This window comes from Centruroides vittatus, unplaced genomic scaffold (assembly GCF_030686945.1).
Source record: "Centruroides vittatus isolate TY-2023 unplaced genomic scaffold, ASM3068694v2 scaffold_386, whole genome shotgun sequence".
NCBI classification, from domain to species: domain Eukaryota; kingdom Metazoa; phylum Arthropoda; class Arachnida; order Scorpiones; family Buthidae; genus Centruroides; species Centruroides vittatus.
The window spans coordinates 5,616,210-5,642,254 of record NW_027122706.1 but is presented as its reverse complement, the minus strand read 5'-3'; the positions used below and the strand labels follow the sequence as shown (position 1 = coordinate 5,642,254).

The 26,045-nt window shown below is 31.3% G+C and overlaps 1 protein-coding gene and 1 long non-coding RNA gene across 2 annotated transcripts; both read left to right on the top strand.

The window, feature by feature from the left end:
• Nucleotides 1-16,348: 16,348 nt before the first annotated feature.
• On the top strand, nt 16,349-16,664 carry LOC136988833 (uncharacterized). Its single transcript, XR_010882813.1, has 3 exons — nt 16,349-16,410; nt 16,485-16,574; nt 16,640-16,664. It is a non-coding gene; the product is annotated as an uncharacterized lncRNA (long non-coding RNA).
• Nucleotides 16,665-23,995: 7,331 nt separating this feature from the next.
• On the top strand, nt 23,996-25,823 carry LOC136988820 (putative nuclease HARBI1). Its single transcript, XM_067286783.1, has 2 exons — nt 23,996-24,329; nt 24,407-25,823. Exons 1-2 carry the CDS (start codon nt 24,096-24,098, stop codon nt 25,322-25,324), a joined length of 1,152 nt encoding a protein of 383 aa, XP_067142884.1. The 5' UTR covers nt 23,996-24,095; the 3' UTR covers nt 25,325-25,823.
• Nucleotides 25,824-26,045: the final 222 nt, after the last annotated feature.

Below are 26,045 nucleotides of genomic sequence, written 5' to 3'. Positions count from 1 at the left end.
TATTATTATTACTGCCCCTAGTGGATACACTCCTTGATTAGTGTAGCAAAACCATCTCCAAAAAACAATACACTCCGATACAATGAACATGAGATCACAAACAAAATTATATATTATCACAATAATACATTAAATAAATAATTTAGATGTAATAAATTTTTCTAAATATATTTCTAAATGATTCTAAATATTTTTCTAAATTCTTCTAAATATTTCTAAATTATTTATTTATTATTATTACTGCCCCTAGTGGATACACTCCTTGATTAGTGTAGCAAAACCATCTCCAAAAAACAATACACTCCGATACAATGAACATGAGATCACAAACAAAATTATATATTATCACAATAATACATTAAATAAATAATTTAGATGTAATAAATTTTTCTAAATATATTTCTAAATGATTCTAAATATTTTTCTAAATTCTTCTAAATATTTCTAAATTATTTATTTATTATTATTACTGCCCCTAGTGGATACACTCCTTGATTAGTGTAGCAAAACCATCTCCAAAAAACAATACACTCCGATACAATGAACATGAGATCACAAACAAAATTATATATTATCACAATAATACATTAAATAAATAATTTAGATGTAATAAATTTTTCTAAATATATTTCTAAATAATTCTAAATATTTTTCTAAATTCTTCTAAATATTTCTAAATTATTTATTTATTATTATTACTGCCCCTAGTGGATACACTCCTTGATTAGTGTAGCAAAACCATCTCCAAAAAACAATACACTCCGATACAATGAACATGAGATCACAAACAAAATTATATATTATCACAATAATACATTAAATAAATAATTTAGATGTAATAAATTTTTCTAAATATATTTCTAAATGATTCTAAATATTTTTCTAAATTCTTCTAAATATTTCTAAATTATTTATTTATTATTATTACTGCCCCTAGTGGATACACTCCTTGATTAGTGTAGCAAAACCATCTCCAAAAAACAATACACTCCGATACAATGAACATGAGATCACAAACAAAATTATATATTATCACAATAATACATTAAATAAATAATTTAGATGTAATAAATTTTTCTAAATATATTTCTAAATGATTCTAAATATTTTTCTAAATTCTTCTAAATATTTCTAAATTATTTATTTATTATTATTACTGCCCCTAGTGGATACACTCCTTGATTAGTGTAGCAAAACCATCTCCAAAAAACAATACACTCCGATACAATGAACATGAGATCACAAACAAAATTATATATTATCACAATAATACATTAAATAAATAATTTAGATGTAATAAATTTTTCTAAATATATTTCTAAATGATTCTAAATATTTTTCTAAATTCTTCTAAATATTTCTAAATTATTTATTTATTATTATTACTGCCCCTAGTGGATACACTCCTTGATTAGTGTAGCAAAACCATCTCCAAAAAACAATACACTCCGATACAATGAACATGAGATCACAAACAAAATTATATATTATCACAATAATACATTAAATAAATAATTTAGATGTAATAAATTTTTCTAAATATATTTCTAAATAATTCTAAATATTTTTCTAAATTCTTCTAAATATTTCTAAATTATTTATTTATTATTATTACTGCTCCTAGTGGATACACTCCTTGATTAGTGTAGCAAAACCATCTCCAAAAAACAATACACTCCGATACAATGAACATGAGATCACAAACAAAATTATATATTATCACAATAATACATTAAATAAATAATTTAGATGTAATAAATTTTTCTAAATATATTTCTAAATGATTCTAAATATTTTTCTAAATTCTTCTAAATATTTCTAAATTATTTATTTATTATTATTACTGCCCCTAGTGGATACACTCCTTGATTAGTGTAGCAAAACCATCTCCAAAAAACAATACACTCCGATACAATGAACATGAGATCACAAACAAAATTATATATTATCACAATAATACATTAAATAAATAATTTAGATGTAATAAATTTTTCTAAATATATTTCTAAATAATTCTAAATATTTTTCTAAATTCTTCTAAATATTTCTAAATTATTTATTTATTATTATTACTGCTCCTAGTGGATACACTCCTTGATTAGTGTAGCAAAACCATCTCCAAAAAACAATACACTCCGATACAATGAACATGAGATCACAAACAAAATTATATATTATCACAATAATACATTAAATAAATAATTTAGATGTAATAAATTTTTCTAAATATTTTTCTAAATTCTTCTAAATCTTATATATAAAATTCTCGTGTCACAATGTTAGTTACCTTACTCCTCCGGAACGGCTTTACCGATTTTTACCAAATTTCATATGCATATTCAGTAGGTCTGAGAATCGGCTACTATCTATTTTTCATACCCCTACACCATTTCCCCCCTTTCAAAAATATATTTATATATGGATTAAGGCTTTTATGTCCAACAGATGGTGCTAACTTCCGACGACCTAAGTTTGCTTTTCTGTGAGGCATTATGCTTTTCTGTGAGAATGGACTGAAGCAGATCATTTTCTATCTATCTATATAAATAAAATATAACGTTCGTTTGTTCCTACTGATTCCTTTGAAATTTTGACACAACGTTGCATTCGAATACGCACGTGTTTTTATATAATATACATGTCGAAATTCCCCCCAGTGGGGAGAGATGGACGGGATTAAGGCTTACCGTGAAGAACTCGGCTTCTATTATACTATTTTACATGCGGTTTTTTGCGTTTTTAATTGCGTTTTAATAGATTACGTCAACAGAATATACACTAAAAAGGGATTTTTCGATATTCCCCAGCGGGAAAAGTGACGGGATTAAGGCTTACTGTGAAGAACTCGGCTTTTATTATACTATTTTAGATGCGTTTTTGATTGCGTTTTAATAGGGTATGTCAAGAGAATGTACACTAAGAAGGGATTTTTTGAAATTCTCCCCACGGGGAAGTGTTATACATTTATAATAGATACATTTTGTGCCACAACAACGTGTGGCCGGGTCAGCTAGTATTTCTAAATTATTTATTTATTTATTTATTATTATTACTGCTCCTAGTGGATACACTCCTTGATTAGTGTAGCAAAACCATCTCCAAAAAACAATACACTCCGATACAATGAACATGAGATCACAAACAAAATTATATATTATCACAATAATACATTAAATAAATAATTTAGATGTAATAAATTTTTCTAAATATATTTCTAAATGATTCTAAATATTTTTCTAAATTCTTCTAAATATTTCTAAATTATTTATTTATTTATTTATTATTATTATTATTGCCCCTAGTGTATATACTCCTTGATTAGTGTAGCAAAACCATCTCCAAAAAACAATACACTCCGATACAATGAACATGAGATCACAAACAAAATTATATATTATCACAATAATACATTAAATAAATAATTTAGATGTAATAAATTTTTTCGTCAGAGTCAGAGTATTGCGGCCAGATCCAACTAAGAGAGACACACGCCAATGCCGAGCAGGAAGGCATGGTGCAAAGGTAGCTTTCTGCCTTATCGTTGAGTACGCCTTGTCAAAAAGTTCACGTGGCTGGTGAAATTTAAAATGTGGAGTTTAGAGGAAGTTTCTGCAGTTACTATAAATATACACCGAACTCTAGTCTGTAACAAATGTATAAACACACCTGTTTTTTTATTTTAGGTTAAAAAGCTATAAGAATTACTTATATCTACAGATTTTAAATATAATTTAATACATTTTAGTAAATTTTTATATTAAAATGATTACTAGTTTAAAAGTTATTTCAATTTTTAAATTTCGGACCGGAACAAAATTGTAATACACAGGCTTAAAAATGACTAAAAACGTATAATAATTTAAGTTGCTTTTCTTATTATTAACAACAGAGGACAATAATAGTTTTGAAATCATATACAGTGTGAAGTGATATTGGACCCTAGATTTATATTTATATGTTCTTTTGAATTCATTTCATTGATATCACTCATCACTGGAATACAGGAAGTATTTTCATTACTGAAAATAAGTGTCTTGTTTAAGTATACCAATAATAATTTTGTCATAAATAATTATAAAGCATAATAGTATATTACTTACTTTGATTGAGTGAGTGACATACAGGATGCTATTTCAAGAACATTTTCACCTTCCGTTAGATTTGAAACTTTCCTTAATGGTAACATATTATTAACTGAACTGTGGGGAAAAAAAATGTAAATTCTAAATTAAAAACAAATCAGGTAGATAGTAGTTTAAATTTTAGTCAGAAAACAGATATTAATGAAGGAATAATAAAATAAAATAATAATAATCCCTGCTGCTATATTTTATAATTAAAAAGCTTTATTTTATATTTTTTTTAGTAGTTTTTCTTAAATGCGCGTTTTGAAGGGGTATTTTCTTCGCTGGAATTTTTTCGATAGATATTTGATTTAATCTTCCGATAAAATCGTCTCTAGATAGACTACTAAATATCTGCTTGTCATCAATTAATGAAACAGTTACATTAATAAATTTACATATTCGATAATGGTACGCTTAGAACGCTCTCTATTAAATTGTACAAATGCCGCGTGGTCTTATAAATATCTTTTATCCCGCTACCACAGACTGAACTCTCCCGAATCTTTTTTCTCTCTATTGTAGCGATCTCTCTGTACTTTCCACTTCTGTTCTGCTTCGTTTCCTATTTAAAACATCTTATAATTAACCGATTCCGCTTTAAGAATTCAATGCTGTATATCAAACTTTCTTACCATTCAATCCAAATTTCATGCCAATCGCCGTCCATATCGTGTTTCGATGATGTATCTTATTTCCTCCATTACGACAATCAAACTTCACGTAACTAATGCACATGACTGTGTCACAAATCCTCGCGTTTTTATTGTTTGCAGTACGACAGAAGCGCGGAACGAAAATGAAGAAGTTAAATAATTGTTATAAAGGTTGCGGCTGAAGTTTTCATCTGTGAAACGTGAACGTCGAACGTCAAGCGGCGCTCGCCGTTCGACGTTCACGTTTTACTAGAGATGAAAACTTCGGCCGCAACCTCGCTGTTAACTCTGTTTTCAGTCTTGGTTCTGTCCATCTGAATATTCCAAAACTGAAAGTTTCGTCAGTTTGGCTTTCAGTTTTACGATTTCGTCGCGGTGGAGTTTAAGCTTAAGATTAGCGAGGTTGAGGCCGAAGTTTTAAACGCGTAAACGTGTTCGTCGGGCGTTCAGTGTCGCTTTCCTGTAAGCCTTGAAGTTTGGCAATGGTGTTTGGAAGTCAGTGGAATCATGCTCGACATTATCAAACTTCTAGGCTTACAGAAAAGCGGCGCTGAACGTCCGACGTACACGTTTTCGCGTTTAAAACTTCGGCCTCAACCTCGCTCTTGTCGTATCTTTTTACGACTTCACGTTTGGGACACTTTGTGGTTCTTTATGATGTCATACCATACGTTATCAATCTCCATCCCATTATTTAAGTTAATACAATTTTTACAATGAATTATCATTAAGCTCTTTAAATCTTACATTTTCTAATATATAAAATTTATATATAAGATTTTCTATCGATAATATAATTACTGTACATGTCTTCGTCAAAATTACTTGCTTTACTTGAACCTCGTGATTTCTTTACCATGTGATCTGTGAGAGTCCAGATTTGCGGTTAATTATTTTTAAAATATTTGTAAAAATTATATTTGATAAATTTACAAAGGATGTACAATTCTTTCATTTTTCGAGAGAAGGAAAGTTGAACTTTCTTTTAGACGGCCGACTTGTGGGTTGACTCAGATGCGGCCTTTGCACACGATACTTGGCCGTCTACTAGAGCAGTCTGTTCTCTATAAAAAAACGTATTTCCCCGCCATTCGGGGTAGCTTTTCAAACGAATCTACCATAACAAGGTAGCTCTTCAAACGAAACAACGAATTTTTAAAGTCGTCTATTATGGAGGATTTTTTGTTCGTCGATCATTTATATACATTCTGAAAAATATAATTACAGGTATGCCTCGTACAACACGATACTTCTATAACACAGTTTTGCTCTAACACGATTGGAAAATTGGGGATATTCCTCGTACAACACGACTTTCGGTTTCGCTACAACGCGGTTTAAGAATCGGGAAATCTTCAGTTCAAAATTTCACAATTTTTAAGTGCAAATTCCGTTATTCGATATTTTTAATACGAGTAAGCATGCGTGTCGTCTCAAATTTGCGCACGGATTTTACAATATTAAAATTTTTATTTCATTTCAAACTTTCATCAGGTTTGCTTTACAATACAATGTTTTTCTTTCTTTGTGAATGCAAACATCATGTTTTACAATAATTCCAACTGTTTCAACAATAAGCTTATAAAACAGGAGATTAAAAATCGTAACATCATTTACTGCTTATCCAAAATGAAGTCTCTATAGATTTAACTCTTTTATGTCGTTGGATAAAATTTTTATTTCTTCATATTCATTTTCAGATATTTTCGCTCTCGGTTATATACGGATCTGAAAATAAATATAAAGGAATAAAAATTTTATCCACAACACAAAAGAGTTAAATCTAAGAGACTTGTTTTCGCTAAACAGGAAATAACGTCACAAGTTTCAGTCTCTGGTTTTATAAGGTATAAACGTGAGGATTAATAATAATGCGGTAAAATAATAAAGTTACACATAAAATTAACTAAACCAAATTCCGAATATACATCATCTAGCTCCAGCGTGTAGCGTCGTATTCAGTTGGCTATTGCCACTCTTGGATATGAAACTTCCAAGACTTATAAGCTAAACACTAAATTTTCAGAGGCCCAATTTTTGGAAACTCTTGAAAAATGATTCGTATTATTTGGACAACGATCTGTTCGTGTTTAGGACTACGTGCTCACAAAGTTTCGTTCGAATCGGATACCCGAATGTCTGGCCATCCTCTTTTTAGCAATAGAAATCATTTTTTGAATATTTTTTTAATGAATAATTCCGAATATCACATTTAATCACAATGTTTAAACATTTTTGTTATTGTTATTGTTATTGTTGTCATTATTGTTAATTGTCTACTTGGACTTTACTTATTAATAGGACTTTATACTGGTGTTTAAAGATTGGCACAGTAATGAGAGTTAGTTCAGAAAAAAACAAAATTTCTTTATTACATCACCTGTAGTAATAATTTCTGTACACATATTATACGTGTTTCGGGCTAGCATGCCCCTCATCAGCAGTATTACTACCAAACACTAAAAAGTAACAACAACAAGACAAATAAGTTTCTGTATAACTTAAAATTTCTTAGTAATAAAATACAATTTTAAAACTTACTGTAAATACGTATTCCAATCCCGAGTATAAATGGATATTTTTCGTTCTACAATTAAACATTTCACTGTATAATTAAAATTAAATAAATAAAGTAAATAAAGGCTGTAAATTATTAAAATCTAACATCATCATGTAAGAAATTTAAAAAACTCACATCAAGGTTTCGTTTGCCACCATTCAACAGCGTTATGATAAGGAGACTATTAACTATGCTTTCTTATAAACGTCATCAAGTATGGTGCTCCAGGATTGGTGGATTATACGACCCAAATTATTGCTTATTCTATTTCTTTCTTTCTTTATGTTTAAATGTTCGTATAATTGACGTTTGTAATTATTTGATTCTTTTTTCTTAATTTTTATAGTATTTTTGTCGATTTGGCACCTTGATGTGAGTTTTTTAAATTTCTTACATGATGATGTTAGATTTTAATAATTTACAGCCTTTATTTACTTTATTTATTTAATTTTAATTATACAGTGAAATGTTTAATTGTAGAACGAAAAATATCCATTTATACTCGGGATTGGAATACGTATTTACAGTAAGTTTTAAAATCGTATTTTATTACTAAGAAATCTTAAGTTATACAGAAACTTATTTGTTTTGTTGTTGTTACTTTTTAGTGTTTGGTAGTAATACTGCTGATGAGGGGCATGCTAGCTCGAAACACGTATAATATGTGTACAGAAATTATTACTACAGGTGATGTAATAAAGAAATTTTGTTTTTTTCTGAACTAACTCTCATTACTGTGCCAATCTTTAAACACCAGTATAAAGTCCTATTAATAAGTAAAGTCCAAGTAGACAATTAACAATAATATTAGAATTTAAGGACAGTAAGGCTTTTACAATTGTTTAAACAGTATTTTACAGGTTCTGTCGTGTCAAAATTTTTTTAGTCTACTGAAAAAAAGATGAAATTAAGAAAAGTCATCCCGAAAAGTTCCCCAAAATTTCCGTCGGTCGATAAAAAATTCCAATCTGGAAAACGCTAGGCGGCATTGCACAAAACCGCCTTCAGTTCTCGACGTCACTTCCTACCTTTTCCCCGAGAACTTGCCTTGTTACGTGAGGAAATCGCTAGATGTGTAGTGCACGGGACTCCCATTGTACAGTACGAAAGCCCGACATTTTACTGTTTTTCCTGAAGTGTGATTTGTGATCCAAATTTCAAGCTAATGTCGAAACAAGCGAACTAGGATTTTATCGCCACTTTAATAAAAATCTCGCCAAGTGGCGATTTTGGCCTTATGCAGCACGACTCCTGCTCTGGATGTTAATCTGTGTCGAAACTATGAATCAATACTGTACTAGAAAGGTACATTTATTGAATATTAAATTTATAATCAGTAAATAAACAATTTTTTAAATTCATGTATTTATATTCATAATTTTGTTATACTGTACTTTATTACATACTTAGCATTCATCTAGTTTTTTAAATTTTAATTTACTTAGTTCTAAAATTTTTCCTCAGATGGCAGCACTTGTATATAATTAACAAACAATTTTACTTGTTGCCATTAGATGGCGACACTGATTTTAACTACTTTTTAAACTTTTAATTGATTTTAAATTAAATGATATGTGAATGTAGTGCTTTAACCATTTCCGTGTAGATAATATTGCCTCTCTATGTGAATTCTATCTTTCTGAAAAGTAATATTAGTCTAAAACCCAGTTTTTCTGTTGACCTTGCGTTTCCTGTTGTTTATAACAGCGGTTCCCAACCTTTTTTTTGTCTTGCGTATCCCTTGTAAACTCTTTTTCCTAAGTTTCATTTCGCGTGTTCGTCAAACAATGGCGCCTTGGTCAATTATACAGAGCTGTACAATTACACGTAAAGAGTTTTCTTTCAATCGAAAAGCGTTGGAAGAAGAACATTGATAAATATAATAAAATATATATATTTATAATTATATTTTGATTTAAAACTAAGCATCGAGTGCAGTGATGTCGCCAAAGACCCCAACGCAGAATCCGAATATTCTTACAGTGCATCCGCCATTATTAATTATTTTTTGCCTACCCCTAAGGGTACGCGTACCCCAGGTTGGTAATCGCTTGTTTATAACATTGACTCTATATAGCTATATTTTTATCTGTGTTTTAACGTGTATAGCGCTATTTTGGTTCATATCCCTGTATCTATATAATTCAGATGCACGTTAAAAGTGTGTTTATATTTTATTACTTTCCCGGCTGTCAACAGAGGTGACTGGTCAAAAACTGACACCCTCCGATTTTTACGTTTTTGGATTCAGGACATTTTGAAACGTCGAGAAATGCAAAAAAATTCGGGGAGGGGGGAATTTCTGTAGTATGAATGTTTGTTAGTGTTTGTGGGCGGCACGATTTTGTTCACATTTTTAAAGCTTAATAACTCTTGTGCTTTTTTTCGAAAATTTCTAAAATTTTGCAGGGATGTTTGTTTATTGGCGGTATTGATGCTATTAAATTTTCGTGATTAAATGTCGATGTGGTTGGAAATAAGGGGAGTCGTGTTTATTTTCAGTAGAGTCGGACTTAATGATGATTTTACCCGTTATTAGCATTTACAATTTTGGTATAAAATCCATCCCCACCCTCAAAATTAAGCTTTTTGCTATGTTATAACGGTTAAAAATATAAAAAAGTTTTTAAACAAAATACAGGTATACCTCGAGTTACGTCGTTTCGAGTTACGTCGTTCTCGATTATACGTCGTTTGTCAAAAAAGTATATGGAAAAATAAAAATCAAGTTTAAGTCATTTTATTCGACTTTACATTTGTCCGCCACAAATATTGAAGTCGTAATATCACTAGAAAAGGGTTAAAAGCACATAAAATCATATTAAAATATGTACATTTACAGTAAATGTTAATATAATCATCATAAATCCTAGAGAACAAAACATGAAAACACCTGTGTTTCTGTGTTGTCGTCTTATTTAGCGGTCTTTAAGTGCTCATTATTGGCGTCTTACGTCGCCTCTCCTGGAACCAATTACCGACGTAAGGCGAGATATACCTGTATCATAACAGATAGCGCTTCCAAGTGTTGCCGAGAAAGTTAAACAACTCTTTGCCGGATTTTTCCCAAAACTATAAAAACTAAGCTTATACTGGTTCCGAGTAGTTGCATATGTCTTCTAGTGCTTTCCGTAGGAATAATTATTGTCCACGTATTTCTACTTAAACTACGCTACCGAAATTATATTTAAAAATATTCCACATAAGCTATTTTAAATGAACAGTTTAAGAATAAGTTATATGAAATTTTAAGCATTAAATCACAACAACATCCTTTGAGCTTCTGGATACTATTAACAGTTCTATGCGTGTATTTACGAGGAATTTCTAAATATTAAATAATATTTTAAAAATGTTTTGTCTTTCATATATTAATTAGTAAAATTTTAAAACTTACTACAAATTCCGATTATTGTTTTCTTTTCTATAAAAGCATAAATGATACAAAACAGGCCAAGTAATGAAAGTAGTGTTCTTCATTGTCACCAAGCAAATTAATAGAGTATCAACGGAGTTGAGAATTTAATCGTAAAGCGGATATAATTAGCTAGACTATTTCCTCTCTACTTTAACTAAAAATACGCAAGATTTTATGGTAGAATAATTTAAGAACTTTGTATTAAGCTTTAGTTAGCACAAAATATGAAAGTTAATTATGTCTTAAGCCTTTCTAACTTACTCAAATTTATATAGCCTAAACAGTTCTTAATCTCCTTTAACAATGCTTAAAAATAAAATTTATTTGTGATTTCTTATATCTTTTTTTTTAAATTTTCAAACATCGCAGTAACTATAACCTTTAGGGTACGTCTAACGTGGCAGCGTCCAGCGACCGCGAACGCGCTTCCAAGCGGAGCGGACAAACTGATTTAAGCAAATGTGCGTGTCCACAGTTACCGCGTTTAGCGTGCAGCCACCAGATTACGCTTCTACACGTGCGTGCATTAAACAAGTTTGATCGCCGCTTCCACTGCTCGAGTGGAACCTCGGTATACGACCTTAATCCGTTCCTGATGTTTGGACTTATACCGAATAGGACGTATACCAAACCAACCTTTCCCATAAGAAGTAATGTAAAAATGATTAATCCATTCTCATGTAAAAAAAACCCTCTTGACATGATATATTAATGGGGTTGTAAAATAATTTAAACACTGTTTGAGTACATTAATAAAAAAATAAATTTTATTATAGATTTTTAAAATTATTACAGTATATTGTATTATATTATTTAAATCATTAAATCCAAATCAAATCAAACTCGCCTTAATACTAATAATCTGTTTAGAAATTGATTAAACCCCTTTCGCAACGTTAGCAAATTTAATAATGTCTTTATTTTTCACGATTGTCGATATCGTCGTTCTCGGAATACGGTATGCAACAGTTAAATCTCGAACATGCATGCCACCTTCATATTTCTCAACAATCTCTTTTTTCAGTTCCATTGTGATTCTAGTTATTTTTTTTAGTTTTCTGTTGCTTTTCATTTGCCTTTTTGCAATTTATGATTAATAAAAATAATAAAATTTTACTTATAAATTAAAATCAGAAGTAATTTAACAAAGTGTGGGACCGCGAACGTCTAGTCCAGTCTAGTACACCGATAGTGCTACTTGTTCATAGATGGCGCGTATAATTTTGTATAATTGAATTAAGTCGTATACCGAACAAAAGTCGTATAACGAGCAAAATTTGTTTCGTCCAAACTGGACGTATTCTAAAGCAGATGTATACCGAGATTCCACTGTAATTAATAATCTTTAACGTAATTTAATAATTTCTGATTTTGTAAATGTAACGTTTTAAAAGTAGAACTTTGTTTTAGCTGTTTATTCTATGAATATTCTTTATATTTGTTGTGTATCTAGTTGGTGGTAACAATTACCTGTCAAATTTACCGTTTTAATGCTTGTCATATTTTCCGTAGCAAGTATCGTCTCGCCGCCATTTTGTAAACAACGCGCGTCCTCTGTGGACAGAAGTCGCTTGCGCGTACAAAGATTCTTTCCGCTCGCGATTGCTGGACGCTGCCACGTAAAACGTAGCCTTAGATTGGGCACATCGCGTGATAAACTCTTACCTAAGATAACCTTTGTAAATATAAATCAAATACTATAATATAGTAGAAGGGTTAGAAGTACGAAATAATCAAATAATCTTAAACTTTCCTATTATTTTTTTGCCTGAGCAACAACGGGCTCATCTGCTAGTTAATACATAAAAGAAAAGATAAACTATAAAAGAGTAGAAAAAGAAAAAAAATAACAATCAAATCTATATTGAGAACAACGTTCATCAAATTATTCCTTTTCAATAGATATGAATTATTGCTATAAAAATATAAAATATATTAAATCTTTCTATATCTCTATGTCAATGATTTCTGATTATCACTCATTTTAATAATTTTCTGTTCTTGGTGAATCCGGACTACAGTATTATATAGTCTTAATGTTGTTGGATCTGTCCCAGCCCTGAACGATCAATCTAATTAAAGATAATGGTCTGTTAATTATAAACATACCGGTAATCACAATTGAGACAATCCATTTAGTAGCAATGCGATATCCCATTTTAATAAATCGATCAATTCAAGAGGTTTATATCGATTTATACAGACCGGTTTATAAATCGATCAATAAAGAGGCCTATAATACTTACATTGAAATAAATTCCGCTGTCGATGATCCAGATTCGAATCTAGGCGAGCAACTCTAGGAATATTTCGGGGTGTCGTCTGTACCGCGGTTTGTCGGGTCCCATTCTTCATCAACCTATTTACCCTTATTGTGTGCATGGCTAAACTGATGATCGGCACAATTACAAACGGCTGTGTAAGTGCCCATAGAAGAAAAAAAAATGAAAAAAGCTGTTATAATATTTATGTTTAATTATAATATGTCTGGTTTCTATATGAAATATAGTATGAAAATATTATATATACAGTAGTGAACCGAAAATCGGAATCAATTGGGGACTGGGGTTGTTCAGATTAGGGATTTGTTCCAATTACGAGTTATGTACGAAAAAATATATTAACCTGTCCGATGTTCAAATTTTTCTCCCTTGCGTGTCGCTTCGTGTTGAATTTTCGTCGATTTTAAGCCTAACGAAAATTTTTATAATAATAATCGAGGCTATCGTATCGTTAAAAATTATTTCTGCATTTTTTACAAACAAAATAAATATATTGAAAAATATAAAAACATGAAAATTATACTTTAGAAGTAAATTTAGTATCAAAAACGTTCGATTCAGCACGACACAGTCCGACTGGAAATCGTGCCGATTACCGGCGATTCCGATTACCGGGGTTCCGATTAACGAGTCTCTACTGTATTTATATACACTCTCCTTTCGTTGCTAAGTTCAGCAGTGCAACAGCGGAAGCTGCACGCATCCGAGTAGTAAGTTTACGACACCAAATGCTGCAGCGATGACGAAATAACATGGCGTTTGTACAGTTGGCTATAATCTCAGTGTTCGACGAGTTATTTAATATTAATAGATGTAAACGTGTTCTTTTGCCAGTGTTCCATGACGAAAGATAATGACATTTAACTAGAATGCAAAAGTATTTTAATGTTCGATAAAGCTCAACAAGAGTAATCATCGAACAAGCATTTAAAGTTTTATGTATTTATTTTTTTAAATTATTTAACAGACTGAAAAGTAACATTATAATTAAGAATTATCAATCTTCATGAGCTCAGCCATCTTGATAAAGAGAAAAAAAGCACTTTCCAAGCTGCTGTAAATTAGATTCTCAAACTGGACGTTCGCTTTACACGCAGCGCAACGCAGCAATCTTGTTAGCAACGATTTCGCTTTAAGCTTCCTGCAGCCGCTGGTTGCTGAATTTAGCAACGACCCGATTCATTCTTCTGTTCTGTGAATTAAGAGGTTCTTTTTCCGTACCCAATACATCGGTGACCGATTGGGTAAAATCACTGAACACTGGTAATTGGTCGAGGGTTCACGCCTCACCACGGACTGTCCGGTGCAAAGATTGCAGTTTTTCAGTGTTATTTCACTCGTCTAACATCTAAACATGGCCCGTTTACCATTGAAACTCCTCTCTAAAAACATTCTTCTTGGCAGATCGCCTATACATTACATAGCCTTATTCCATCAACCCAATTTTCCATACCCATCAAGTAGGTTCGAGCAGAACTACAAGAGGGGCGACCGGATGATGGGAGACGGAACCAAACGTATCTGAAACAGACCACACACTAAAACTTCCCGAGGAATTACTTCTCCGGATTCCATTCTGGGTCCCTAAAGTAAAAGGCTGAAATCTTTTAATAAAGTTTCGGTTGTTACTAAAAGATATTTAAAACACAAAAGGAGTAAATCGATCAATGGGACATGATTATATAATATACGAATTACGAAATTAAAATTTCATCATAATTTAGCATCAGTTGTTATAGTTAAACATAGGAATATTTGTTTACTAGGAATATTTTGTTTTCACACGGAATCTGAATTAATAATTTTACTATCGTATAATAATTTTACTATCCCCGGAATCTGAAAATCGTAACTATCGTAAAATTATTAATGTTCAGATTCCATATGAAAACGCAATATACTATATATTTATTGCATCAATCTTGGATTCTGCAAACAGTAATTCCGGCGAAGGACATACATTAAAATTATACTATATATTTATTTTATCGACATTGGATTCTCTAAACGGTAACTACGGCGAAGGTTATATCGAAATCCAGGTTTGGAATCCACAATCGTTTAATTGATCGTAACGACTAACTATATTGCATTTCCATCTGTGCGTAGTCTTGTAATCTTTCTCTTTACAGACACACGTTACATCTTTACGTTTGATTTTAATAATCTAAAAAACGTATAATTAAAATTTCTAATTACATTTCCATAAAATTATGTATTACGAAATAATGGAAAATTTTTTTTGCAAAGATTGAAGCCGAAAAGGAGTATAGCAGAAAGAGAAAAAAGATGAACACAGAAGCAGAGATATGTTTGAATTGCGTTTTATCTTCGTTTACGTCTGTAGCAAGAATTTACGGATATTCTTTTTTCACTTTTTGTTCTTGCCACAACCGAAATGATGGTAATCTTCAGAAAATTGTAACAAAATTTTACCTATCCTTCATCGAATATTTCTACTGGATATATTCCTGTTTGGTGTTTTCCTCGATGATACCGGTTTTATCAGATATGATTCCTTGTCAATCGTGGTACTCACTAATAAAGAATGATGTCATCTTTCTGAAAATGAATATGGCTAATTTAGTTTTAAGTCAAGCAATTGTTTTCAGTATTATAAAAAGAGTTAAATTAACCCCAAATGTTAAATTGAGGAAGCCAGAATATTTCTTTCGAAAAGAATTATACGACGTGATTAAGTACACTGGAATTTTCGTTTCTGTTTCTGTTATATGTACCACTATTTGTGCCCAAGCTATAAACATTTTTTATATTTATCCTGCTATAGAGGAAGGAAAGACTTACAAGTACGAAGCATTTTTTTGCAGTTTAGAAATTGGCACTTTCATTAATTTAGGTGTGGGTGGAGTATGGTATCTGTTTTTTTTCGTTTTTTTGCTTTTATTCATATTAATGAAGATTTTCCAGAAGCTATCAGAAGATCTGCAACTACTAAAAATGAATGATGCGAATTTGGAAACGGAATTAGAAGAAATTATGACGCAGCACGATGAACTTTGGGACTATGTAAATCAATTGAATGGCCCATTTAATTACGCATTGACAACTTTCTATGGTTGTCTAATAACGGAAACCGGTTTACTTTATGTTTTGATTTTTTCGACGATAGAATTTGCATTGAAAATTTTCGGTTTCATAATTTGTGCTACAGCATCAGTTATTTCTGTTTTACTAGGATTTTTACTATCCATTTTCACATCTGCTGTAATTTTTATATTGTATTAAATGCGTTATTTCATGTTTTACTCGACTTGTAACATGTTTTTCTACTTTCTTTCAGATGCAAACATCGTTTCAGGACATTCGAAGATTCGCTCAATGCGATCTGAAATTAGAACAGAAATTAAAAGTAAAGCTTCTGTTTTAAAATGAATTAGGGTTATTTTTTAATTTGCATAAAATAATTTTTAAAATATTGTACAGATTGTGAATTTTATGAAAAGATTTGGAAAGGCATCGTTATGTTTATCTATGAACGGTTTCTTCGACGTTACCAAGAAGTTTCCTGTCAAGGTATGTGAATTAATTAACTCTTCCAATATACTAATTTATTTTATATGATAAATTTCAATTTGCAGATGTCTAGCGCTCTGTATTCTGTGTTTTCGAGTCTCTTAGATTGCAAGACCGTTTCCGAGAAAAAAAGCTGCTCTAACTAAGATTTGGATATAATTTTCTCTCATAACATTTTAATCAATAAATCTTAATTAATTCATTTATATGTGATAAATTATATAAATTATTATCGTTTCTTGTAACACTATTGTCGTATTGTGATAATTTAAATTGTTGAAATTAGAATGAATTGTTCGAATATATATTTTATTTATAGTTTTAGAAATTGCTTAAATAAATGTAAATGTAGTATCAAATAGTATGAATTTATTTACTTATTGTAATAACTTTGTGATTGATAATAATAACCGAAAGGTAATATTAAGCGGATAAAATAAGCGATCGAAGTGTCGCATATAAATTACGTAATGCTATTTATATAATTTTAAACTACTAACAACCCCTGTAACGTTTTGAAAGCTATCGCATATATGTTACCATCTCAATATAATGCATATCCTCGATCAATCTCGTTAATTGCATTAAGGAATAGAACAAATCACGTGGTACAGAATGTTACATTTTATTATTATATGTAGAACGTAGAAAGTAACACTACAGTTAACTTTTAATGAGGGAAAACAATTAATTAATTTAATAAACGTAACTTTAGCATCTTTATCTGCAAGACATTCGAACGATATATTTCTCAATGAAGCTCGTAACTTCTTATAAATCTTGCATCTTTTAAATTCAGTAGAATAAGTATGTATTTTAAATACACGCGCAAATACATATATAATACAGTCGATTCAGTTTAATTGGGCCACCAGTTAATCGGGGCAGCCGCTTTATTGGGCCAAATCTCAAAGAACGAAAACCAAACTAATAAATTAATACATAATTTAATTGCTTAATTGGGACAGTAGCAGAAAAGGAATTTAGCAAGTTTTGATATATTTTAGGGATATTCCGAAAATATGCAGACACTACGTACACTAATGTGGTGTAGGCCTAACGATTGGCAGATACAAAGCGATTTTTATTTCGCTCGGGCGGTTCAGTTTTTCCGGAGGGGGTCACCATAGCGGGACGTATCATACGAGGATCCCGTCTGAGATGGATCTGAATGCGAGCTACTGACCCTGCTCTGGATTGGACCGGACGATCCCTTTAAAAGCGAAACGACAAAGATTTTCAAGGTCTCTCGACTGAGCTAGAGTTTCCTTGGAAGGTATTGCGTGCATAATTACGTCTAAATTCGAACAGCAGCCATCCGATCGTTGAGACCAGCATTCGGAACTAGGGATTGCAATCCAGCAGTGTTTTCAATCCAGCTGGATTTTTGCTGAACCAACATCATTCCAGCTGGATCCAGCGCGGATCCAGCGCAGATGTATCTTTGGTGCAATAAAGTGCTATCTATCTATTTATCCAGCAATTTATGGTTTTTTTTAAAGAAATAAAATATTTTTATTTAAATTCTTAAGAAACTTTTATTATTTAGACTGGTCACTATAAATCAGTAAAACTTCTTACACATTTAGGTAGTAAACTTAACTTTGGTTCGGTTTAACACTTGAAATAGAGATAATTAACTTTAAATGTTTAGTTAAATTATAATTATAATGTAATCTTTAAGTTAAATAATAGCAAAGGTAATTCTACTAATTAATTTATATTAATATATTATAATAATGTAAAGACGGATAATCAGTGGCTATCAGTCTTATAAGTTTTCTTATATAGGCTCTACATGTAAGTCTGTAGTTATTTATAACTAATTTAATTATTCATGTTAGTAAAGTAGTGAGTAAGTAATTTGTAGTTAGTTATTATTATCACAATCAAGAATCACATACATTCATATCATCATATATCTAAGATACTGATAATCATTCATTTAATTAACTATTTAACTAACTAGGTAGTCACTGTTTCTCACTAATTTTCACAATAAAATTGCCTAGCCTAGCCCACTAACCATTTATAGAATAAAAGATAAAAACTCTTAATTAATAGAATTAGAGTAGAAGTTTTAAACATTAGTCTTGTCTTGAATAAAGTATTTTAAAGGATTAAATACAATTAAATCAGTCACTTCTGTTATTTTTTTGACTTTTCTGGAAGTAGGATCTCAAGAAACAAATGGTATTGATGGTGTTGTCTCCCAACCTACTTCTTAATGAACTGCATATATATCCCGCTGCGGAGAAGGCCCTTTCTGCCTCTACGTTAGTTGGTTTCAGGCAGCGCCGTAACTAGCCTTTTATGTGCCTGGTGCGAGCATCTGTAACTACGCACCAAAACTATGACCCAAAACTTGGTCCAGGTAATTTCTGCGTCTCCAAGGTCTACGCCCTGTGCCTGGGCACCTCTGGCACCGCCCTAGTTACGGCACTGGTTTCAGGGTCATCAAACAATCATAAATCGTTCCGTCACGTGATTCATTGACGTCACAACCGACCGTAAATTAGAATTATGCACCAGGACTAGGAGAAGGAGTTACTTATTTTATTTAGCGCGAAGACACTTTATTTAGCGAGAGCGCAAAGTCAACTGGCAATTAGATCAGCAGAGGCAAAAGGGCGGGAGGTGCGGTGTAGAGAGGGGGGTGTAGCACTTGTCGCACTAAATGGCAACGTCACTTTCGCCGCCGAGCGATAGCGCACATAGCAAAGCGGCAACGCACAACGTAGACTTTTGCAGCATTATTTAGAAAGTTAATCGAGTATTTGCGGATCCGCAGCGCTGCATCCAACACCTGGTGCTGGATCCAGCAGGCCGAAGAATGCGCTGGATCCAGCTGGATTGCTGGATGAGGGATCCAGCAATTGCAATCCCTATTCGGAACTGGCGGATTCTATGGACGCTCCTGCCGAAGTGGCCCATCTCCAAGTAAAAGAAACTGTGCTTAAAGGAAGACCGTAAGATGACTTTTGGACGAACCCTTTCCTCTCTCCCTTTTTAGTTAAAACATGTTCTAACTAAAAAGGGAGAAAGGAAAAATCGTTTGATCAGGAACGAATCGAACGTTCAATCCTGGTGTACAGTACGTCACTACTAATACTGTATTTGGCAACACTAGCATGATGCGCATCAGTTAACTATCGTTGTGAGTCTGGCAAATTTATAGTACAAATATTTTTTGTATTTTGGTTTAATAAAGCATTAAAATAGGTACCTAATTATTACTTTTTACTTATTTATTTACCTACATATTACATATTTTATTTTGGAATTTATTATTAGTTCGTTTAATTGGGGCAGCCACTTAATTGGGCCAAAATAGATTAGTCCTAACGTGTCCCAATTAAGCGGAATCGACTGTATCTATACTTATATAATATATATGTATTAAAATTAATAACTATATTTTAAATAAAGACAGTTAACAAAAAATCTTAGGTGTATCCGTTACAAGATCACACACCCAAAGTTAAATGCTTCTCCTAGCCCAAAGCTGTTCTCAATAGGCTGGAAGAGCCACCACACCACAAACCCCAGAACCCACCAATTTTCTCAATACAGGCTATTTTATCATATTATGCTATATTTATTTATTTTAAATTGAATCTAACTTACAGTAACATCAATTTTAATTTTGAAAAATCACTGTGTTCTGAATTTTCTATTTCCACAATTCTCCAGGGATAAGATCTACTACCACTGACTTCATTGCCTCTTACATCAAATGATTGCAAAACAGAAACGGGAAATTGCGTGTCCTCAACATTTAAAAATATATTTGATAAAAACTTCCAGGATAAATAATTGTAAACTTTGTGTTTCAGAATTCTAGAAAAAATTCAAGATAAAGTAGATACACAGTTAAAGAGAATAAACTTATTGACATTATAAGATTAAAAAGAACGTTTCCAGTATTAGTAAAGTATTAAGTGACAAACCTGATATTTTTGTTTCAAGTTCATCAATATATAAATAAAAAGGAATAGAATTACAGTATACATGTTTTTACATATACTTTACAAAGAGTATTAATGACAAATTAATTATATTATCTGTCACTAAATATATAAAGAGTTAAGATTGTTTATCCTTTCTTTTATACCTTAAAATACAAGCTTATTTAATTGACGTGTTGTTAATGGTATAAACAAAATATTATTATATAGATAGCAATAATAAAACAGTTTAATTGGATTGCATGTAATACAGACAAACCAATAAATCCTTAATTGATAGAAGTAATCCTTTGCCAAATAGTTTTCATTAAAAAATTATAAGTTTTGGTAAGGTTTAAAAATTTAGTTTTAAGTAACTAATTAATTTTTTTTTAAGTCAGAATACTGTAAGAACTAATATCTGCTAAATGTTAAATGTGATTTATATAAGTTATATTTGGTTCTAAAAGTATAAATCAAGTGTCATACTTATATGAAATATTAAAGTATCCTAATAAAAATAATTATATAATGATGTAATTAGGCATATGTAATAAATACACAGTATTTACAGTTTTTAATTTCCAGCCTTGTTTGGTTAGAGAATTCACTTGAAGCTGAACTGGAAAGGAGTCGTGATCAGGACCCCACACCAAAGCTCTTGATGATTAAAATTATACGTGAGAAATTATTGTAGTGAAATATCGATCCTACATCAGAAGTAAAATTTAAATTAATTATACTTTAAAATAGAATTTTTAAATTTTTAGAAGTATCGTAGTGATAGATAAGCTACTTAAATATGCGTTTTAATGGCTGTTATATTGTCTTATAACAGCTATTTGAATAATATTTATATTTAAGTTAGCAGATAGGCAAAAGAAATGTAATTGTTATTAATAAAAACTTTTTAATTTATTCTGAAGGTTAATTTGTAAACATTGCTTATTCTGAGCGCTGTAAATTAAGCACGGCGGCCACGTATTTTGTTTGGAGAGGGAAAGATTCAAAAATAAATTTGAGGCGTTTGTATTAACCGAATTTTGCATTAGCGAGGTCCTACTGCAAACTTATGAATCCATTTATTATCGAATTGAGTAAAGTAGATTCAAAAATGTATTGTTAAATATAAAATTATTTGTTTTTTAACAAATAATTTTATGATTTTGTCGAAACCGTGTTGTGTTTGATTAGTGTGTACAGGCACAATGAAGTGACGTTTATTTTTCCAACACTAGGCTAGTTGAATCTTTGATTTAGTTAGTTACTAACTAAATAAAGATTCAACTAGCCTAGTGTTGGAAAAATAAACGTCACTTCATTGTGCCTGTACACACCAAATAATTTTATATTTAACAATACATTTTTGAAACAAACTGCAATTGAAAAATACGAAACGAAGAAACGATTTTATTTTAATTTTTTTCTCCTGATTATGTATTTATAGTTTTATTTTAATAAACTTTTTATTTTATTTGAAACTTAAATATAGGGCCTACAAATTAATTCAAATAGTGGCATTAAAAAGTTTTTCCCGATAAACAATTTTTATACTGTAATAAGCTATAAACAATGGCCTATAGACTAATCTTAATCGCTAATCTGGTATTAACCAGATTAGCGAAAACTTTCAATCAAAAGAACTGAATAAAAGTTTTGGATTTTTAAGTTCAGAAATATACGCAAATTTTTAAACCAGCCGCAAGGTAATCATCGTTTAATGCATGACAGCATAATAGATCATTTCGTTTAGTAAAACGGGATGAAACTAAGGATAGGATAGGTCAAGAACATAAACATGCTGAAGTCATTTTAATACCGGGAGGGATGTTGATATAACCTTTCAACATATGAAAGAACTTCGAAGAAAAAGAAACCTATAATCTGTTGAGGAAGAACAGAATTATATTATCCTTAAGGGGCCCTGTTTTGAAGATTGATGGATAGAGATATTTGACGTAGGAGTAGAATGGTTGACTCAAGATTCACTTAATATCAAACACGCTCTGCAGTTTTTTAAATAAAATACATTACTGACAAATTTGGGAACGTTTATTATAAATTATAAATTAATTATTAGACATACGACCGAGAAAATTATTTCAAACATTTTAATTAGTCTGCATTAATTGACTGAATTGATTGTATAATTTATAGCCTATAAATACACCGAGGAAAGCTCTCTGCCTATCTACTCGTATAATTTGTATAATGACTACATGTCCGACAAATGAGTGCATATGTATCATATACATATATGTAAATACTTTCAACGAAAATAGCTGAAAAAAAACGGATTTGTTGAGATGGAAATCTGATTTTTGATGTTAAAATGCACAAGCGAGACGAGTGCAGCCTGAATTGACTATTCAGATATATTTTTGTCGTTCCGATTTATTGTTGAAACACATAAAAACTATACATTAAAACGTTCTTGTCGAAAGTATATAAGATTTACATTAATAGTTTCACAGATGGGTTCAAAGTTATCTTATTCTTATCAAAATAGCAGAGTATCCAATATAACCTGGATTTATTCAATTTTCAGTATATTTCTATGTTCAATGGCCGAAGAGAGAATAGCAAGGAAACCCTTTCAGGAGAACGTTGAGTTGGAATTAGAAACTCCGTCGTTACCTAAATTGGAGACGAAGAAAATTATTCCGTAGGCCTCTAATTTCGCAATCGATTCTCTAGGCCAGGTTAAACATCGAAAAATCCAAAACAATTACATAGGATCGAACTTGAAATCAGATAAAATCTGACAACAGTGAGCTACTGAACTAAATGACAGAAGAGTTATTAGTAGAATGCATTCAAGTGTTTAAAACTACAGTAATTTTATTCACCACGGTTTAAGAATATGATTAAATACGCATGGAAAACGATCTGGTTACGTCGTAGGACTTACTTTGAAAATCTGCTGGATCTCATTTTTAATACACGAACGGCTATGACTAGAGAAATTGCACTTTGCCTTAATCATTTTATTAAGAAAATTCTTCATTAACATGATTGACAAGAACAAATGGCAAAAGGAAATTCAAATAATAATTATAACAACAACGATAAAGAAAAGAAACGAAAACCAAACGTGAATATTTGAGGCGGAGCGTTAGTGAAGTCTTTTCTGTGTTAGTAGCTTACAGAATTGTGTTAGTTCTCAAAATTTTATTGACCGATTTTGATCAATCTTTGCTATTTTCCATTAATTGCGATAGAGAATCCAAAACTGTAATTAAAAAATGAGGATCCATGACTTCGTTTTCGAGATACAGTGGATCAAAATGCTTTCTGATGTGATTGAGCGCGTCTAACGAAATTTAGGGGGGAAAGCAGTGTGTGTTTTATGGATTTCGAATCGGGGATCGCAGTGACGTCAATGACCTCATTTCGAGGCCAACGAGAAAGACGAGCGCGGTGGAAGCATCGGTAAATCACGTGACTAACTTAGTGCTACCAGTTTATGGCCGCGTTTTTTTATGCAGCGAGAATGTAGCGTAAATGACGTCATGAGCAGCAACCGCTGCATGTCGCTGCATGGCATTTTACAAACGCTTGTCGCTGAAGCAAAATGGATGCCGTCCCTTGTTCGTTAATTTCAGTTTTAAAAAGTAATGTATTATTTAAAGAACTACAACAGAATAAAAAAAGGATGTATGAAAGTTTAATGATCGGCATCGCTGTTTCAAATGAAGGTAAAAAATCTAAGCGACAGAAGATACGAAATTACGTTGAAGAGGTCGTACCTTCATATTCTATGGATGACTTCAAATCTCATTTTAGAATTACAAAAAGTTCAACAGAAGTAAGTTTTTAACTTAAAATAAGCTAAATTTTCTATTAATTTCTAAAATTAACTGATAATGCGTTTATTTTTTATAGGAAATTATAAAATTAATAAATACAAAGAGAGAAATGAGAGTAAAAAAAGGACGACCTCTTATTTCTTCTACAAAGGAAGTACTATTAAGTATTTGGACTCTTGCTAATCAAGAATCATTTAGAGGTATTGGAGACAGATTTGGTGTCAATAAAGGTCACGCACACACAATCTTTATAGACTTCTGTCAAAAAATGTGTCGCATGATTGGCAAGTTTATCAGGTGGCCAAATGATAACCTGGAAAGAACAGTTCATAAGTTTGAAGAACTCCGTACTGTTTCATTGCCTGGAGTAATTGGGTGTGTCGATGGAACACACATATATATAAAAGCTCCAAAGGAAGACAGCCAGAGTTATTACAACAGGAAAGGAAGGCACTCTATCCTGTTGCAAATAATTTGTGATTCGGAAATGCGAATTATTGATGCATTTGTTGGTTGGCCTGGTAGTGCCAATGATTCTCGGGTTTGGCAGCAGAGCCCTATTTATAATAAATTTTTAAACGAATCTTCAAGGTATTTAGGAGATAAGTATTATTTACTTGGAGATTCAGCGTATCCATTAGATACATTTTTAATCGTACCATATAAAGATTATGGTAATCTTACTGTGAAACAGAAAAATTTTAATAGAAAACACAGTTCCATCAGAGTTGTGGTAGAGCAAACCATAGGTCTACTAAAAGGGCGATTTCGTCGACTAAAATATCTGGACATGGAAAACATTTCATCAATGTCAAAAGTCGTAATGACATCATGTATATTGCACAATTTGTGCATTAATCAAGGTGATATTGACTGTATAGAGGATATATTTGTTGATGATAATAATGAACCTGCAGAAGACCCAATTTCGAGGAATCGTACAGCTGCGGAAGTAAAACGTAATCAATTAGCAGATCTATTGATGCAGAATTGAAATGTTTATTAAAAATATAATTTACAATTGTCTTGTAGTTAAATTAATAAATGTAGAGAATAGTTTTATACAATCTGTTGTCAGTGTTCTTAATAAGATGTTTATCACAAATTCACTTATCTATCAATTGAAGGGCTCCCTGTAGAAACATCACAACCAACAAATGTCTTTTTACCAAAAAGCTAAAAATTGTTTCATGCTTTTTCTACATTCATATTTTAAAATTTGCTTATTTACACTTGTTGACTAAGATTATTTAAATTCAAAAGTAGGGAAAACTCAATTACTTTTATTGAACATATTTTTCCTTATTTTGGTCTAAAAACAAGTATATTCTTATTGAATTAAATTTTTGCAGAAGTATATAATGCATTTGTAGTTTTACACAGAGGCCATTAAAGACAATAAATTGGGCTAAGATTCAAAATACTCGCTCAACATTACTGTCATTCTGATGATCAAAGGAAGAAAATACAAAACGAGGCATTTTCTAAGGCTTAATTAAGCCTTAGAAGTTACTGGTTTAAAGTTAAAACACACAGAGCCATTCAGAGCTTGTATGGAGTCTGAGAATAGAGTTCCTCTTGCCATTTTTGAATAAATTAAACACAATGCTTCTTTATTAATAAAAAGCAGTTTTAAAGATTTATTTTCTGTTAATAAAAATGGCATTAACTTTGTAAGGGCCCCTAACTTTTTTCCTGACCCAAGGAAAAATTGC

Coding starts and splice junctions, on each gene's coding strand:
- LOC136988820 (XM_067286783.1), top strand. CDS start 24,096: ATGGATGCCGTCCCTTGTTCGTTAATTTCAGTTTTAAAAAGTAATGTA. Junction 24,330..24,406: donor TTACAAAAAGTTCAACAGAA/GTAAGTTTTTAA, acceptor TATTTTTTATAG/GAAATTATAAAATTAATAAA.